Below are 20,762 nucleotides of genomic sequence, written 5' to 3' on the forward strand. Positions count from 1 at the left end.
GGAAACTACAAAGCCTAAAAAGAATTGCCTAAGGGTTTAGAAGGGGACTATGCTAATGTGATAAAACCTGCTATTGTTATTGTGGAAAGAAAAATGGTAAAGAAGGGAGAGAGGATTAACCAATGGCTAATCCAGTGGATGGGTAAGACTATTGAAGATGCCACGTGGGAAGATGAGTTCACTATTCATAGCCAATTTCCAAAGTTTAGTATTAAGGACAAGACTAATGTTGAAGAAGGAGGTATTGTTAGAGCACCTATTGAGGGAGTTGGCCCAATTAACACCCAAGACAGATTGATGCAGGAAGGTAGTAGGCCCAAAAGGTGTGGAAGGTGTACACTAGGAGGGTAAAAAAGGGAGCATGTGTGAATGATGAGGTGGCAAAGAGAATGGGACAAAATCTGGTAGAATAGTGTGATGTATTTTTCGGTTACAAATAGGCAAGAGAGGAGGAGGGTATCGTTTTGGGAATAGAACTTTCTGTTAAGAATGGAATAGAGAGTGTGTCGCTCTCTATTAGGAGCACTACTCTATGGCGATAGAATCAATCTATTGTAAACATTTCCCTGTTTTGCAATAATACACTATTCCCTACTGTTTACGTTCACTCATTCAATTGTTCTGTTATTTTGTATGCTTGAAATTGTTCTGGTTCTTAACACACTTGAACTTCAAGAGTGTAAAATTTATGCCATCAATTATAGATAAATTTGGTGTGCGTGAAGGGTATGGGGATCACATGTCATCATTTCTGTCTCACTTGGTATCCTCGTCCAATTAAAAAATTATATTTAATTAAAATAAAAAATCATAGTAATATAAATTAATATTTTTACATTATTATATGAAGTTTAATTATGTAGATACATGGGGATAGGATTTTCTTGGGATAGAATATCCATGTGAAGGATGTATGCTTGGCTAACAACATCGCCAACCGTTTCCAAAGGAAGGAGCATGTAGAGCCAAACAAGTGCTAGGTATTTTATCATGTTTATCAATGATTTTACCCACATGAAATGGGTATATTTTATGAGACAAAAATATGTAGCGTTTATAATCTTTAAGAAGTTTAAAAGATTTGTTGAGAAATAAAGTGATAGGTTTGTAAAAATGTTGATAAGTGACAAAGGAAAGAAGTACACCTCAAATAAATTTCACAAAATTTGTGAAGATGAAGGTGTTGGGAGGTAACTAACACTACGTTACACACCTCAGTAAAATGGGGTATCCAAAAGATTGAACCAAATCGTAATGGAGAAGGGGAAGTCTATGTTGTTTGGGAAATGTTTGCCAAAAACCTTTTGGCATGAGGTTGTTAATACATTTGTATATTTACTTAGTAGATGTCCAACAAATGTTGTTTGGAATAAGAGTCCATTTCATTTTGAAGATTGGAGTGAGAGAACACCTTTAGAAGCAACTAGAAGATGCTGCAATTTAGTAGAAGCAACTAGAAGATGCTAAAACTTAGTAGAAGCAACTAGAAGATTAAGGAATAGACTAAGAATTTTATGTCATTCATATGTGCTTCTACAATAATTTAGAGTAACGAAGAAGCTATTGCAATGCTAGGCTATAAATAAGGATTTGATATTTCACATGGTTGTGAAAAAACAATCGAGCATCCAAGCTCTGAAAGAATTCTCCCCTCCATTTTTTCTAAGTGCCTGAAAGCCATTATATTAATAAATTTGTTTTTCAGATTTTGTTACTTCAATTATACCTCTAAAAATCTTCTAGTTATAAACAAATGAGCAACCGGACCCATGTAGGCTAAGTTCTTCATCCTTATCAAATTCACCAAGTTCTGGTTCATCATCTCCTAACTCAATTGCAATAAAATTAAGGGGTTTGAGTGATATTTATGCAAGTTGCAATATTGTGCAGTAGAACCATAAAGTTTTGAAGAAGCAATCAAAGAAGATGTTTGGAGGAAGGCTATGCAGGAAGAAGTAAATGTAATTGAGAAGAACAAAACATAGCAACTAGCTGAGAAGCCAAATGACAAAGAAGCTATTGGAGTGAAGTAGGTATTCAAATTGAAGCATAATTCAGATGGTTTTGTTCAAAGAGCCAAGGCAAGATTAGGAGTCAAAATCAATACAAAACAACCTAGTATTGCCTACAGTGAGATGTTTGCTCTAGTAGCGCGTTTGAACACCGTAAGAGCAATCATTGCATTCGCCGCTCGAAAAGGTTGGAATTTGTACCAACTTGATTTGAAGTCATTTCTTTAAAGGAGAATAAAACGAACAGATATATGTGCAGTTACCTTAAGGCTTTGTCACTAAATGCCAAGAGAAAAAAGTAAAGGTTGAAGAAAACTCTTTCTAGGTTGAAACAAGTTATGGTATAGTGAAATTTGCACCTACCTCATTGAACAAGGGTTTCAAATTAGTCAAAGTGAGCCTACTTGTATGTAAGGATGGAAACATCGCCAACAGTTTCCAAAGGAAGGAGCATGTAGAGCCTATATAGTATATATAATCAGGTCTACCTTGTTAGTCTGTTTAAAAAAATTCAAAGCTTAAACCTAACATGTTTAAAAGTCTATTATATTATATAATCATAAAATATGTCATTATATTTATATTTAAATATGCTAATAGATATATTTTTAACTATATTCTTTTAACCTTAAGAATTAAATTATATTTTTGTAATATTTTTACATTAAAATTACATATATAATAATATTACTTATATTAAAGTTGTACAATATAAACATTATTATAAATATAACTAAATAGATTAGCTTGTTAGACTTAATAGGCTTTTTGGATGGCCTAAAGTCTGGTCTATTAAAGTAAATAGACTTTTCAAAAAGCCTGAACATAATCTGTTCACAAAAAAAGTCCGGTCTGACCTAGCTTGTTATAAGCTAGGTAATAGGCCATTGATAGGTGGTCTAACCTATTTCCACCCTTACTTCTATGCCAAAAAGCCTATTAAGTCTGGTCTATTAAAGTAAATAGACTTTTCAAAAAGCCTGAACATAATCTGTTCACAAAAAAAGTCCGGTCTGACCTAGCTTGTTATAAGCTAGGTAATAAGCCATTGATAGGTGGTCTAACCTATTTCCACCCTTACTTCTATGTGAAGCTTCAAGGTAAAAATGGTATTCTTCTTGTTGCCCACTATGTGGATGATTTTGTGTATATGGGTAACAACAAGAAAACATTGATAACTTTAAAATAGAGATGGTGAAAAATATGAGATGAGTGATCTTGGCTCACTGCATCATTTCTTGGTATTGAGGTTTACCAAGTTGAAAATAGAATTTTTATTTGTCAAAAGAGGTATGCTGAAAATATTTTGAAAAGGTTTGGAATGTATGGTTGCATACCTATTGATATCCCTTTGATGGTGAATGAAAAATTAAAGAAGGGAGATGATGGAAGATTGGTAGATGCAAGCATGTACAGAAGTTTAGTTGGAAGCTTATTTTATCTTGCAACTTTAGGGCCTGACTTGATGTTTATTGCTAGTTTACTCTTAAGGTTCCCGAGTGAACCAACTCATTTACATCTTGGGTCAGCAAAACGAGTTCTAAGTTATGTCTTGGAAACCATGGACTACATAATCAGATTTGAGAAGAATTCTATGCTTGAAGTAGTTAAAGGTTCTTGTGATAATGATTGGTCTAGAAATCTTGATGATATGAATAACACTTCATGTTATGTTTTCAACCTTCTTTCAAGTATGATTTCTTGGTGCTCAAAAAAGCGAGATATAATGGCACAATCTTCAGCTGAAGCTGAATAATTAGCAATTGATTTGGCTACACAGTAAGCACTTCAGCCAAGAAGAATATTAGAGGACATTGGTGAGAAGCAATAGGAAGTCTTCAGCTTCATTGTGACAAGTCAGTCATTTCCATGTTAAATAATCTTGTTTTTCATAGGACCAGATACATTAACATATCACTTCATTTGAATTGTAATTGAAGAAGGAGCTATACAACTTTTCTTATGCAGTTCATAAGAGCAAATATCAAATATTTTCACTTAAGCATTACTAAGAGGAAGATTTAAACAACTTGGAGAAATAATGGGAGTGCAACAATGTTACATTACTACCCCAAAATTCGCATTTAACGACAGTCATTCAACCACGTTTGTTAGAACAACGCTGTTAAATACAAGGTGGAAGTTAATCCATAGCGCTCATTCAAGCAAGCGCTGTTAAATTAGATTGGCATATATAACTTCAACATTGCAAGATTGAATGAGTGATGTTGTATTAGCGCTGGCTTAAATGAGCGTCGTTTAACAGCCTGTATTTAAGCAAAATGCTGTTGATTTGCATCTATTCAACAACGTTGCCTTGAATTGTTGAAGATGACATATTAGCAATGCTCCTTACAACGACCGATGTTGAAGATGACATTCCCATTCTGAACTTAGCTTGAAAACTAATATTCTTAAACAACATAGACAAGAATGGATAGGTCGATATAACTTCAACAGCGCAGGCTTGAATGAGCACTGTTGAATTAGCCTTGGCTTAAATGAGCACTGTTGAATTAGCATTGGCTTGAATGAGCATTGTTTAATAGTGTGCATTTAAGCAAGCGTTGTTGATTTGCATCAATTCAACTTGTTCAACATTCGGAACCTCGTACCAATGAAATACCTCAAGTTAAAAAGTCTTAAGTCTAATAATTGTCAGGTACTCATGGAGCATTTCTTGCTTATTGGTATACGGTCCATTCTACCTAAAAAGTGCGATGAACCATAACTAAGTTATGCTTCTTCTTCACAACAATTTGTAGAATAGTGATTGACCATGAGAAATTATCTACATTGCAAAGACAAATTATTTTGACTTTGTGTGTGCTTGAGATGTATTTCTCACCTTCTTTTTTTGACATAATGGTTCATCTAAGCACTCATCTTGTTTGAGAGACACAACTATGTGATCCTTCTTGTATGGGATGAATGTACATTTTGAGCATTATATGAAGACATTAAAATGATATGTGACCTATCAAGATCAGAGGGTTGTATTGTTGAGCGATATATTGTTGAAGAAACTCTTGATTTTTGTACCGGATGCCTTGCCGATGGTGATTTCTTTGGCATTTTAAAGCCTCAGTATGCAGAAAGAACATTTGATAAAGGGATTACTGAGAATATACGAAGAACCTAATTGGACAAATATTTTACATAATGCTGACGAGGTTGAGCCATATGTTGAAAGACACAAGGAGATGCTTAGGAATTCTAACCCAAGTAAGAATGAAAATTGGATTTACAAAGAGTATAATCGGTGTTTCATAAAGCGGCTAGAAAATCACATTGTTGAGAGTTGAATATATATGCACATTCAGTTTCCAAAAGATTGAAATGGTTCGTCAATTGTCCAAGTATTTATGTATTATCCTACAGTAGTTACCTAATTAATGATTTCACATTTTATACGAAAAAGCAAGATGATCAAAGTAAAATGCAAAATAGTAGTGTGACTATTGTTTCTCGAACTTTACATATGTGAAGTTCCGAAGATAGAAACTCAATATCTGTGAATATGTCATATTGCAAGGTTATGGAACAAATATGGGAATTGGATTATGCAATGTTTTAGTTGCCAATTTTTGTTGTATGTGGGTTGATAACAACAATGGCTTCCGAGTCAATGAGTTGGAATGGTTCATGCAGGTGGATCTTAATAGCCTAGGATATAAAGATGTGTCATTTATTCTAGAATCACATGTTCAACAAGTATTTTGTGTTAGTGACTCATCTCATATGCAATGGTACATTGTTCTATTGACTAACAAAATAATTGTCAATAATATTAATGGCCAAGAATATGAAGATATTGATACTGAAGAAGATATTATTATTTTTGCAATTGGGACATCACAATCGCATGAGAACAGACCAACTATAAATAATGATTTATATGCAAGAGATTATTATGATGAGAGGCTTTTGTGAATCAATATGTTGCTCTAAACAAGGATGATACAAGCCAAAAACGATCAAAGAAAATGACAAATTAGATCAAAATTTTGTTTGTTTGTAATTTGCCTATATTGTTCAAATATTATTTGAATTGTTTGTAATTTTATTTACTTTTCTGCCAAAACATAATTGGCATGATGTATTATTTATTTATAATTTGTATTGTATTGATGTCAATCATACAAACTTTTGGATATACATGCAGATATTAATGTGTATATGCTATTGAGAATATATGTTTGTGTTGTTGATAAATATATGTAGGTATTAATGTGTACAATAATTAACAACACTCGTTGTAGGGAGTGTTGTTGTATAGATACAATTCAATAACACTCATTATATACAACACTGTTATATGTGATTAATACAACAATGCTCATTGTAGGTAACGTTGTTGTATGTATAAACTTCAACAACGCTCATTATTGCCAACACTACTATATATGATTAATACAACAATGCTTCATTTAGTGAGCGATGTTATATAATTATCAAATATATAACAATGTTCATTAGAGGGGTGTTGTTGTATTTATCTCATACAACAGGGCTCGTGTTTGTGTTGTTAAATCATGTTGATATTCTAGTGCGCTCACATAGACAACGCCTGAAAGCCTTGTTAAATCCCTAAACTGTGTGTTGTTGAAATACAACTTTGGTGTAGTAAATGTTAAATAACATGCTAGTGAAAATTAATTATTGTTAGCGAAAAGTCATATGAGTTTATTGTTAATGATGTTAGTTGAAACACTTAATCATTACTAGAGTGATTAAGTAGTTTTTGAGTATCTAGTGGTGACTCTTTATTAAATGTTGTCGCGCCCCGATTTTCGGCTGCACGACTTTGTTTAGAGTCGCCACCACATTTTATAGTTAAAAATGTAGAAAAATCTTTAAAGCCCAACCATATTGGGCTTTTGGATTATGATATCTAGGTTCGGGAGTCGGTCACAAATTAGGGAAGATATTAGCACCATATCCGCCCGCCTTAAGCAGTACCCTTCATTAAAATATGACATTATTACTATTACTATTATTATTTATTAAATTGTCTGATTAATTAGTACTTATTATGAAAAAAAAATATTTATTTTTATTATTGAGTCTGACAATATTGACTTTGGTCCTATGTACCCCTATTAAGAGGATCAAGGCTTACGTAGTTCTTTAGGTAGAAAAATGTTTGTTGGTTTAGTGTATTTTAATTAAAGAAAATATATTTTTTATTCAAAAATATATATTTTGCAAGTGTTGTTTATTATTGAAAAAAAAAGTTTTTATATCGTTAATTTTTTTTATTATTACATAATTAAGAAGATGAAATTTAATTGATTTTGAGATTTAATCGATTGAAAAGAAGCGGCGTAGCGCGACCTTTCGAAGATGATTTGAAAAGAAAGAGGCCTCCGAGACGACCTTCTCTCCATCCTTGATTAGTTCTCAAAATTATTTTATTTTTTAAAAACGTATTTATAACAATGTTATCATGTTTTATTTTAAAAAAATGTTTAAATTTCTGTTAAAAAGAATAATTTTACTTATTTACAGAAAAAAAGAATTTTCATAATTGACAAAGGATTGATACTAAATTTTGGTTAATGAAGGAACACAAAAATAATTTCTTTTACCATTTAATCATTTATTATTTATTCCAAAAAGAAATAATACTTAAATATTTATTAGTGTTTTTTAATTTATGCCTAAAATAATTAGTAAATTGTTTTATTCATAATTTATTTTACTTATTAATATTTGTATCATGAAATAAATAAAAATGTAATTTAAAAAAATAAAAGATGTAAAGCCTATATACCTCATCATTGCAAAGAAGGAATGGGATTTTAACACTGTTTGGGCACGAATTGTGTGTGACAAGAGAGGGACATGTGGCGCAAGGTGGTTGGGAGAGTGTTGTTGTTGGGTTGTGCCTAGACACGTGGCACAGAGTGACTAGATGCCTTGGAGGGGTGCACAGAATGGTTCATGGATGCGCATGCGGGGAATCCCCATGTGCCTATGGGAGCAGTGATCAGATGTGGCCGGTAGTAGTGAAACAGTGCCACGTTTTGGACATTGGTTGGAGGATGTGAAGTGAATGTAAAAGTAAGCATATCCTATTGCTCAGAATCAGCCGTAAAAGCAAGTGCACAGAACAACCATACACCAATGTGCATTGGATCTTTGGCTTTGAAATTTCTCTCTCCAACCGTGGTTTCTCTCTTTTGGTGTTATTTGTTAGCAATGTATCCAGTGTTTTCAGCATTGACAGTGTGTGTTTTCAGTATTAAAAAATCCATTTTCATTAAACCCAAATGCCTCTATTTATAGATTAATTCCTTAACTTTGGCTAACTTACGCAATCAGATAACATTTTTAGGGACTCTAAACAACCAAATCCTGACCAGTTCAATTTTGGCTACTCTTTGAATTTTTTTGAATTTAAATACTAAAGAAGCTTCTAACAATTTTTATTTTTGTTCTTTTGGTAATTAAATTAATTCCGAAAATTACTAAAACTCAATAGAAAATAATTCCATTTATTCAAATTTATAAAATTGTTTTTTCGTTTTTTTGTTTGTTAGTTTTAAATTCAAATAAGCTTAATGTATTTATTAAAATTACTTTAATAAATTCGAAATTACATAAAAAATAATTGAAAAATAGTTTTAACTATCCTTTATTTATCTAAAATATAATTTCAAAAAAAAAATTAAAATAATTATTTAATAGAATATTTTTTCTATTTTTGTTTTAGAAAATGACGTATGGGTTTATCAAATCCCATAAATTTTTGTCCAAATTTTTTGACAAGAATTGCTTAGGTTTCTAGACCCTCTTTTTTTTACAATTTTTTACAAATTTATTTTTTTGGAAATTAAATTATTTCATCTTTAAACTTTGGTTAACCTCATCATATAGATGTAGGAACCTTAATCTGATCAGCTTAATTATCTCTTAATTCCTAGTTAACCTAATCAGTTGGATATAGCAAACTTAATCTGTTTAATTGTTAAAAAAATTATAATTCGATTTATTTAAAAATTTTGGGCTTTTTCTAGGTCGGACAAAAATGTGTGTTCACTACTGCCCCTCTTTACTTGTTACTTATCTGATAGCAAGCAAACCAAGGTTTGAGAGATATCATGGTAAGTGACCAGTAAAGAAATGAACGCTATTTTTGTTAAGGCTTAGAAAAAGGTCGTTGGGAAAGATACCGAATTTGATGAAGCAGATCGATGCTCTGCTGGTGGAGCAGGGATGTGTTGAGGTAGTTTCCGCGCTTGCCGTGATGGACCAGGGATTTGTTGAGGCAGTTCTCACGCTTGCCATGATGGACCAGGGATTTGCTGAGGCACTCATGCTGCCAAAAGGATTCAGGGATTTGCTGAGACACCCATGTTGTCAAATCGATTTAGGGATTTGCTGAGGCACCCGTATGCCAAAACGATTCAAGGATTTGCTGAGGCACATGTGTTGCCAAAACGATTCAGGGATTTGCTTAGGCACCCGTGCTGCCAAAACGATTCAGCGATTTGTTGAGGCACCCATGCTGGCAAAACGATTTGGGGATTTGTTGAGGCACCCGTGCTCCCAAAACGATTCGGGGATTTGTTGAGGCACTCATGTTGCCATAATGAAGGTTTTCATGTGAAGTTATAAAATTCACTTGCGAAATGTAATGTTTCGCACTAATTGTTAATGCAAACATTGTGTATAAATGTATGTTTGATATGTAATTTTTGGTTTGTTTGTTTATGGTTTATTTAGAGGAATGATTTAGAGATACATGTTTGAATGTTTGGTTATGCAATGCAATAATTTGTTTGCGCTTATTTAAAGAATAGTGTAGGGATGCATGTTTGAATATTTAGTTATATATTATGCACTGTTTTGTTTTTTTTTTTTTTGTGCTTATACGAAGAATAATTTGAATATGCATGTATGATTGCCTAGTTATATGCAATGAATGATTATGCCATGTTTGTTTGTGTTTGTGCTATAATGATTGGTATATGAATGTAACTATGCATTGAAAAATATAGTTATGTTTTAATGTATGTATGTCATGTATGATATGAGTACTATGTATTTTGTTTTAATGGAATGAGAAGTAAGACTTGTGCACAAATATTCTAATGCGTCACTTATGGTTCAATTTTTTCTTTTATCTTGTGTATGAAATTCATCAAATTTTGTAGACTCGACTAAAGTGGTCCTTGTTGTCTCCTGTTGAGTGGCATCATAACTTTTCACTCATCTATATATGCCCCAGTTTACCCGAAGACGCATTTTTCTTCAAGTGATCCATAAACCGCTTCAGTATGATCTTGAGGACAATGATTAAACCCAACTATTTTGCCCGAGTGTAGGTTTGCTTAGAATTTCTCTCAAAAGTGTTGATGTTTTTTGTAACAGCAAAAATTGCCCCAATGTGATTGTTATGAACTCTTGTCTTCACCCGGGAGGCTACAACTTAGATTCTCCAAAAGATAGCCCTAGTTTGGGTGATTGGTGATATGCAGTAGCAAGTCTGTAGCAAGTCTTCAATTCAGGGTGTTCATTTAATTTTCCCTAATTTTTGCCCAGATTACCATATGTAGGCATCTGTCGGGAATTCTCTCATTTTATAACGATCTCAAGTCGCCTTCATAGGTTTTCGACTTAGGACCCCTCACCTTTTTCTAGGTTTCCCATGTGGGTTTTCAACCTAACACTTTTTTTTGCTCTTTCCTTTGAACACCCTTAGATGTCTTGACTCGATGGAAAGTAGAAGCCTTGAACAATGCGTCGTTCTTTCTTTAAGATGTTTGATAATCAAAGATATTTCTTGTATCTGATTGGGAGATTTTAACTTCTTGTGATTGATTGAACTAATAAAATCACGACAATCATAAGAAATCACTTCTACATTGCTCCAGCTTTGGACTCCTTTTAATTTTTGACAAGAAAATGGGATCAACCTAAAAACTGCCCCAGTTTTGGCTTCTTCTGACTTTCCACTAGAAAATGTGATCAACACTAAAATTTGCCCCAGTTTGGTTTTCTTGTGACTTTCCACTGTCCCAGTATGAGGTAATCCGAGTCATTCTTATATCCATATTGATTTGGTAAGCTTAGATTGTCAAGTTCTAGGCCATCAATCATCTGAAAATTTGCCCCAGTTTGAGAAGCTTCCCATTTTCCTTTGCCTTTATTGCTCTTTATTTCATGCATAACTTTTAAAACAATGATCATGCAAAGTTTGGTAAGTGTTTGGTCTATGAGTGGTGATGTGGTAATGATGATACAATTTGGATTTGGCTTGGGTAGATATGGTGGTGATGATGATGATAGAATTCAATTTAGGTTTGGCTAATGTAGATGTGGTGGTGGCTATGATAGAATTGAATTTGTCTTTGGCTTTAAGAGTGATTGTGAAGGTATGAAGGATAGATGGTTGATATTTAATTGTGGTTGATGATATTTAATTTATGTTTGGGTTTGTGTTGATATGACGATGATGATAATAAATTTTAACTTATGCATTAAAGATGAGATATTTTATCAAAATTTTATGAGATTTGTGGAGTCAACATTTTTTGGTCATGATGCACATCTTAGGCAAATAAGTCTTCAACAAGGTCTTTTTAAGCTTGTATCGTGGCTAGGCTAAGGGTTTTCAAGAAAATGATAGAAGGCTCAAAATTTGTGTTTCCTATACCCAACATTCTCCTTTCTTCTTTATCCTATTTTCAACATTTTTCAGACATGACATTCAACTATTGAGAGAATTTTTCAGGTTTTGATAAGGATGACCTCTGATTAAGGCGATAATTTTTCATGAAGGGTTCCTTTTGTGATCCTTGATGTTGCACCTTTGCCCTAATTTTTGCTTGAGATTTTAATTGAGGATTCGCAGCGGACTTTTTTTTCTTTCTTTTTTTTTGGTTTTTTTTAGCAAGGAACGTTCTTTGTATTTTCTTATCTTCCGGTCACATGATTGATGTAATAGAATATTTTTCTTTAATAATTGAATATTAAGGAAAACTGTTGAAAAGCTACCCTCCCCATGCTATTGAAATATTGAGGGTTATTCCAAAATTTTCTCCTTTCATGATGTCTGGGCTCAAATGGGGTGACTAGGGATATCTCCAAAATGTTTAGGAATTAAAAAAAATGTCTTGTGTCATTATAAAAAATTTGCTTGAAGATGTACACCATTTTTGTTTGTTTTATATTTGCATCATTCTCCATTTTATTTTATTTTAAATCAAATATCTCGCAATAATGCATAAATTAATTTTATTTGGATTTATTTGGTTATGTGTTCTTTGGATAAATATGGTGAGTGGAGTTAGTATGGTTAGGTATCAGATGGTGAAACTTGCATGATCAATGTATCAGTATATACTTGTTAAAAATATATGCATTTGAAAGTAACTCTTTCTGAGTGAATGCTAGAATGGTTTAATCTTGATTGGTGTCCTTAACTGAAGAGAATTTTTCAAATTGGTCTCCAATTTAGCTAGGGTTGAAGACAATAAACTATAGAGTATGGACTCAACCACAAACTGGGAGTTCTCTATCTTCTTAAATATCTTCAGCTTCAATATTGATTGTTTTCAGTCGAGTCTAACAATATTGTTCTTAAAACCAATCTTCCATTTATGAGTGTCTTTAGCAATGGGATCATGAAATACATGCAAAAAATGATTTCTTATTGATGCATGATATGTATGAACTGAATTTGTTATCATGTTACATGAATTGAGATGCAACATATAACTTAAAATGATGCATGAAATACAAGAAACGTGTATGACTACACATATGTTTGGATGTATGGATGGTGCAAGGATGCAAATATTTTTATTATGCATGAGATGTGGGAATGTGTGTAATTTTATTTTTTTCTTGAATGAATGAGACTGGTAGAAAATGCAATTTATGATATGTACGACTTTGAATGCATGAGAGTTATGATATATAGGAAGATGTATGACATTTTTATTTTTTCTTTTTATGATGATGAATGAAGATATGAAATATAGTTAATGAAATGATACAATCTTTGAATGAAGTTTTTTTTTATGAATGAATGTATAAATAAATATGTGTATGAATGATGTACTTTTCATGAATGAATGAATGTTTTCTCTTTTTGAATAACTTATTTTCATTTTTTGATAAATGTATGAATGAATGTATCATTTATTTATTTATTATTTTTCTGATAAATGTATGCATAAGTGGTGTATGTATAAGTAATGTGTTTATTTTTTAAATTGCATGTATACATGAGTGAATGAATACTTAATAATTTTTTATGCATGAATGAATGTCTAAGTCAATGAATGATTACTTTTCTTTCTGAATGCATGAATGAATTTTTTAGAATGATTGAGTGGATGAATAAAATTAGATGAATGTATGATCATTGTATTTTTAATTTTTTTAGTGAATGTATGATTTGTTTTTTTTTAAAAATGCATGTATGCATGAATTAACGAATGAGTAGATGAGTGTAGGAATAATGTATGCATGAATAATTGAATGAATGAATAAATGCATAAGCGACTTAATGAAGATTTCTTTTTTATAGTGATGAACGAATGAATAAGTCAATCAATTTTTTAATTTTGAATGTATGATTAAATCAATGAAAGAATTTTTCTTTTTGATTGCATGAATGAATGAACGTGTGAGTAATGTACTCTTTTTAATGAATAATGATGTATTTTTATTTTTTTCATTTTGAATGTGAGTAATAGAATGAATCAATGAAGGAATACATGTTTGAGTTATATGTATTATTTTATATGAATGAATGCATGAATTATTATTTTTTTGAATACATAAGTGAATGGATGAATATATAAATAAAGTAGAGAATGTATGAATAAAGTATTTTTTCTTTCTTTTTATTTTAAAAATGCATATATGGATAGCTAATTAAAAGAATGTATGAGTAACGTATGCATGAATGAATTATTATGAATGGTAGTTTTTTGTTTTGAGTTAGCGTATGCATATATGAAATTATTTTTTTGAATGATATGTTTTTTAACGTATGTTTAAAATGAATAAATGCATGCATAAGTAGTGAGTGATAAATTTTCATATATATATGTATGTATGAATGTACATATAAGTCAATCAATAAAAAAGTCTTTTTGAAAGCATGAATGAAAGCATAAGTCAATCAATGAAAATTTTTATTTTTGAATGCATAAGTCAACCAATGAATATTTTTATTTTTTGAATGCATAAATGGATGGATAATTGAATCAATGTTTGAATATGTACTTTAGGAATTTTCCTCAAGGGTGCGATATTTTACATGATTTTTGTTTTATACGACAAAATTCCAAACAATAGGTTACAATACAAACATTACACACGTCACAAAATTCACAACAAGTACAACATCCTAGGACAAGGTTCTAACATGCAATGGACGCCCTTGGCAAGTTCTAGACACCTTATAAAGGTTCTCATATTGCATCTCTCTCAAATAGAGAAGCCAAAATATTATGATGTTAGAAACAGGAGACTAGCTCGAGCGGCTAACTCATAATAAGAAGTAACAATACGAGTGGTCCACATCACCAACACTTAGAAGCGACAAAGACCGCGACCAGTGAGGCTAGTGTCCCTTCTATCCAAAAAGGTATCACTAATACCTGGGTGTAGGGCATATATGTGTGCCTAAAATGTGTACATTATATATCACATAATAACAAAAACAATACAAGTATGCACATATAATTCATATACGCAACATATAATTATTAATTAAGCATGCAATTCATATAATTAATAATTAAACATACAATTTATACAATTAATAATTAAGTATACAATTCATACAATTAATAATTAAGCATGTAACAAATATCTTTACATACAATTAATAATTAAGTATGTAATTCATACAACTACTAATTAAGCATGCAATTTTCATATTTATAACATATAATTTAAAATTGAGCATGTAATTCATATTTATATATACAATTAAAATTAAGCATGTAATTCGTATTTATACATACAATTAATAATTAAACATGTAATTCATATTTATACATATAATTAATAATGAAACATGCAATTTCATATTTATACAAACAATTAAAATTAAGCATATAATTCATATTTATACATATAATTAATAATTAAACATGCAATTTCATATTTATATATACAATTAAAATTAAGCATATAATTCATATTTATACATATAATTAATAATTAAACATGCAATTTCATATTTATATATACAATTAAAATTAAGCATATAATTCATATTTATACATATAATTAATAATTAAACATGCAATTTCATATTTATATATACAATTAAAATTAAGCATATAATTCATATTTATACATATAATTAATAAGTAAGCATGCAATATTATTGGAAATTAACTAATCAACAAAATAAAAATATACTAATAAGAATGATAAATAAACAGTCACATATTTTATTGATTATGAGCTTGACTCTCTCAAAAAAGTCCACAGCAGAGTCGCCAGCTGTCGCGCCCCGATTTTCGGCTGCACGACTTTGTTTATAGTCGCCACTACATTTTATAGTTAAAAATGTAGAAAACTTTTTAAAGCCCAATCACATTGGGCTATTGGATTTTGATATTCAGGTTCGGGAGTCGGTTACAAAATAGGGAAGGTATTAGCACCCTATCCGTCCGCCTTAAGCGGTACCCTTCATTAAAATATATGACATTATTATTATTATTTATTAAATTGTCTGATTAATTAGTTACTTATTACGAAAAAATTATTTATATTGAGCCTGACAATATTGACTTTGGTCCTACGTACCCCTATTAAGAGGATCAAAGCTTACGTAGTTCTTCAGGTAGAAAAACGTTTGTTGGTTTAGTGTATTTTAACTAAAGAAAATATATTTTTTAGTCAAAAATATATATTTTGCAAGTGTTGTTTATTATTGAAAAAAAGTTTTTATTTCGTCAATTTTTGTTATTATTACATAATTAAGAAGATAAAATTTAATTGATTTTGAGATTTAATCATTTGAAAATAAGCGACGTAGCGCGACCTTTCGAAGATGATTTGAGAAGAAAGAGGCATCCGGGACAATCTTATCTCCATCCTTGATTAGTTCTCAAAATTATTTTACTTTTTAAAAACGTATTTATAACAATGTTGTGATGTTTTATCTTAAAAAAATGTTTAAATTTCTGTTAAAAAGAATAATTTTACTTATTTACAGAAAAAAGAGTTTTCATAATTGACAAAGGATTAATACTAAATTTTGGTTAACGAAGGAACACAAAAATAATTTCTTTTACCATTTAATCATTTATTATTTATTCCAAAAAGAAATAATACTTAAATATTTATTAGTGTTTTTTAATTTATGCCTAAAATAATTAGTAAATTGTTTTATTCATAATTTATTTTACTAATTAATATTTGTATCATGAAATACATATAAATGTAATTTAAAAAAATAAAAGATGTAAAGCCTATATACCTCATTGCAAAGAAGGGATGAGATTTTAACACTGTTTGGGCACGAATTGTGTGTGACAAGAGTGGGACACGTGGCGCAAGGTGGTTGAGAGAGTGTTGTTGTTGGGTTGTGCCCAGACACGTGGCGCAGAGTGATTGGATGCCTTGAAGGGGTGCATGGAATGGTTCGTGGATGCGCATGCGGGGAATCCCCATGTGCCTATGGGAGCAGTGATCATATGTGGCCGGTTGTAGTGAAATCGTGCCACGTTTTGGACGTTGGTTGGAGGATGTGAAGTCAATGTAAAAGTAAGCATATTCTATAGCTCAGAATCAGCCATAAAAGCAAGTGCACAGAACAACCATACACCAACGCGCATTGGATCTCTCCAACCGTGGTCTCTCTCTTTTGGTGTTATTTGTTAGCAATGTATCTAGTGTTTTCAGTATTGACAGTGTGTGTTTTCAGTATCAAAAAATCCCTTTTCATTAAACCCAAATGCCTCTATTTATAGATTGATTCCCTAACTTTGGCTAAATGACGCAATCAGATAACATATTTTTAGGGATCGTAAACAACCAAATCCTGACCTGTTCAAATTTGGCTACTCTTTGAATTTTTTTGAATTTAAATATTAAAGAAGCTTCTAACAATTTTTATTTTTGTTCTTTTGGTAATTAAATTAATTCCGAAAATTACTAAAACTCCATAGAAAATAATTCCATTTATTTAAATTTAGAAAATAGTTCTTTCGTTTTATTTATTTGTTAGTTTTAAATTCAAATAAGCGTAATGTATTTATTAAAATTACTTTAATAAATTCAAAATTACATAAAAAATAATTGAAAAATAGTTTTAACTATCCTCATTTATCTAAAATATAATTTCAAAAAAATGAAAATAATTAATTAATAGAATATTTTTTTTCTATTTTTGTTTTAGAAAATGACATATGGGTTTATGAAAGCCCATAAATTTTTGTCCAAATATTTTGACAAGAATTGCTTAGGTTTCTAGACCCTCTTTTTTTTTACATTTTTTTACAAATTTATTTTTTTGGAAATTAAATTATTTCATCTTTAAACTTTGGTTAATCTAATCATATAGATGTAGAAACCTTAATCTGATCAACTTAATTATCTCTAAATTCTTAGTTTACTTAATTAGTTGGATATAGCAAACTTAATCTGTTTAATTTTTAAAAAATTATAATTCAATTCATTTAAAAACTTTGGGCTTTTTCTGAGTCGGACAAAAATGGATGTTCACAATTGTAATAGTTATTCTTCATTCATGCTATAAATACAAATGTATTAGAGGCAAAATATATACAACAAAGTAACAAAAAACACTTCCACTCAATCTCAAATTCTATGCTAAGTTATGATATAGACATTTTCTACCATATTCTACATTTAATTATTTTTTATTACCTCTCTAGAGTACCACCATCAAAATAAAATTAATTAGAAAAGAGAGATTTTATGAAAGAAATGGTATATCAATAGTTGCATCTAATCATTATTTCAAAAATTATAAGCTCGAAGTTGAGTAAGAAACATTGTAATGGCCACAAAATGTTGTGAATGCATCTTCTAAAATCTATGCTAATTATCATCATCTCAGCTATTACAATTTGTGAGAGTAAATAAAGTTGCTGCACCTTTCAGATCATGATCTTGAGCTTGTTGGATGCTATCAGCCTCTGCATTTATTACTGCTTCATCTATCTTAAACAAAACTGCATCATCACTGCATATTTAATTAAAAAACTTCCTTACAAAATGGTATTCATTTATGCATCAGAAATAGAACACATGATAGTCATAACTTCAATCATAATGCATATTTGTTTTTAAGCTTTTTCTTTCTTTATGTTTGTGTTGTTTCTAGAATTCATGATGCATTTCTACATCCTAGGATCAACATCGAAAGAATTTCTGATTAAACCAGTTCCAATGGTCTTCACAAGTACAACATCAACCAAATCTTTATCTCACGGGAGCACATTTACTATCACACAATTTGTATCACTTCATATGCCATCAATTTTGATAGGTTGACACAAATTGTGAGACAGAAGATGTGCTCCCTCATCTCATAAGCAGATTCAAGGTAGTAACATTGTACAAATTGAAAATGAAAACTAGCAAGACTAAATCGAAATTACATGAAAGGCATTGAGTCTAGATTCTAGATAGATGCAATTTTAGAACCTTTGCGTGTCTAACACAACAATTAAAATCAGAACATAAATTCCTACAACAATTAACAATTAAAACATGCATAGTGTTAATGATCTACAAACCTGTGATGACCAAGATCTTCTACCTCGAATCTGATATCATTTCGATCTTCAGAAGGCATCTCAAGCATTGATCTATGATCATATTCATCACCAAGACTAGCATTACTACTTTGTCCTTGCAATGACAAAGAGGAAAGGGACATTGAGTTCTGCATAGCCCACGAATTAACGTGATCTTGCAACATAGTGTTGTTATTATTATTACTGCAATTATTCTCATTACTCTCTTGTAACATAATATATTGTTCTTGTTGTGGAACTTGTTGAATGTAATGGTAATGATTCTGCGCGGCAGCCGAGTTATAGAAGCTCAAAGGATCACCTAATTCACCTGCACTCATAACATCCTCTCCATTGATACCAACATTAACATTAGTTAATGTTGGATCATAAACATGCTGTGGATGTTGTTGTTGGTGATGAGCTTGTGCACGTAAAATCGCAAGATTTTGAAGGACTAATTCAAGTTCAGTGCGATGATACTCGATCTGATTATGAAGGACTTGGATGTACCTATAACAACCTCCAACTGGGTCATTAGCGCGCATATCGGATTGGTAAATAATCGTACGCATCGCTTGATCTTTTTCGTGAGGCTCAAGAACCTTGATAATCTTGGTTATGTTGCTAACTCCAAATAATTTATGGGCATTGAGGAATTGTCTTTGGCGATCATGAGGGAAATATGGTGCAAGAATGCAATCAGGTGCACATTTCCTACGTTGGTATTTGCATGCAGCACAAGCCTGGGTTGTGTTGTTACCATTTCTGAAGTTGTTGTTGTTATTATTCATGGTTTTGTGTGGAGAAACAGAAAAAAAAGGGGTGAAAGTGAGATATCAGCTGCGTCTCCTAAGGGTAGGGACTTATTCAGGAGGGTTTCTCTCCCTTATTTTCTCAAGCTTTGTTGAAGGATGAAACAGAATAATGGAAAGGGTAGAAAGAAAGGAGAGATAGAGAGAAATGGGAGGAAAGACAGCTAAAATATATACATAAGACAGAAAGGGTTTCATTCCTTTACGTGGTCCACTCTGTAAGCCCATTTTTTTATCTTAAAATTTGTGTGAAAAAATATTTAATTATTAAACTTTTAGATAAGTACATTTTTTCCAACCAATTATAGCTAATAATATATATAATGACATAAATTGTGGGACAAATATGTGTTATGTTACACTTCAGCATCCTATTGTGAAGCCCATAAGATTTATGTATGATAAATAAGAAATTATTTAACTATTATTAATTTATATGAGATGGTATTTTTTTTTTATATTATCAATAGTACTTTTTTATCATTTGGATAAAAATTAATCCATTTCGAGTGCATAGTAGCTCCTTTCAACAAATGTTGCTCCGAAAAATTAAACTGTTGATATTTAGATCATCCTAATAATATAGTGGTACCTTACACGATTAGACTAATACCTTGGTTGAAATAATATTTTTTTGGACTATGGAATGGTGTCTTTTATAGGAAATTATCAGTTTGGCATTTATTTTGTTCAAAATGGTGCTTATACTTAATTATAAGTGTTAATGACAATAAATACTAAAATGTTATTGTTTCCTGTTTTATTTAATATTATCATTGCTCATTTCTTTATTATTTGACTGTATTTACAATTTTATTCGAGTTGAAAACATTAATAATATAATATATTGAGGTTAATTATTCTAACAAAAGTTTTCTAAATTTTTAAAACTTCAATTTGGGCAAGCATATGCAATTTGGAGCCTTGTATTTTTTTTGTTCTTTATATGTTTCTAAAGTCTTAGAAATTAAACATGTACTATATATATACTGAGGGAGAAATAAAACAAATTAACACTATTCATGGCATTATAGGAAGCAATAGTAATATGAAAAGATAATAATATAACTCTTGATATAAGAAGATAAATTATCTCTTCCCGTCAATAAAATCAGATATATGCCTAATTTAATTATTTTTTATAAAAATATTTTGAAAATTAAACAAAACAATATACATATCAC

General features: G+C 30.8%; 2 protein-coding genes across 2 annotated transcripts; one reads left to right on the plus strand and one right to left on the minus strand.

Annotated features, from left to right (window-relative positions):
• On the plus strand, window positions 3,334–3,768 carry LOC109347008 (uncharacterized mitochondrial protein AtMg00810-like). Its single transcript, XM_019586746.1, has one exon. It carries the CDS (start codon window positions 3,334–3,336, stop codon window positions 3,766–3,768), a length of 435 nt encoding a protein of 144 aa, XP_019442291.1.
• Window positions 17,980–19,756, minus strand: LOC109347860 (LOB domain-containing protein 22-like). Its single transcript, XM_019587957.1, has 2 exons — window positions 18,764–19,756; window positions 17,980–18,207 (listed from the first exon to the last, which is right to left on the minus strand). The coding sequence occupies exons 1-2, from the start codon at window positions 19,555–19,557 to the stop codon at window positions 18,078–18,080; spliced, it is 924 nt and encodes a 307-aa protein (XP_019443502.1). The 5' UTR covers window positions 19,558–19,756; the 3' UTR covers window positions 17,980–18,077.

The sequence above is a fragment of the Lupinus angustifolius genome, chromosome LG05 (genome assembly GCF_001865875.1).
Source record: "Lupinus angustifolius cultivar Tanjil chromosome LG05, LupAngTanjil_v1.0, whole genome shotgun sequence".
Taxonomy (NCBI): Eukaryota; Viridiplantae; Streptophyta; class Magnoliopsida; order Fabales; family Fabaceae; genus Lupinus; species Lupinus angustifolius.

Coding starts and splice junctions, on each gene's coding strand:
- LOC109347008 (XM_019586746.1), top strand. CDS start 3,334: ATGTATGGTTGCATACCTATTGATATCCCTTTGATGGTGAATGAAAAA.
- LOC109347860 (XM_019587957.1), bottom strand. CDS start 19,557: ATGAATAATAACAACAACAACTTCAGAAATGGTAACAACACAACCCAG. Junction 18,208..18,763: donor GAAGATCTTGGTCATCACAG/GTTTGTAGATCA, acceptor TTAAATATGCAG/TGATGATGCAGTTTTGTTTA.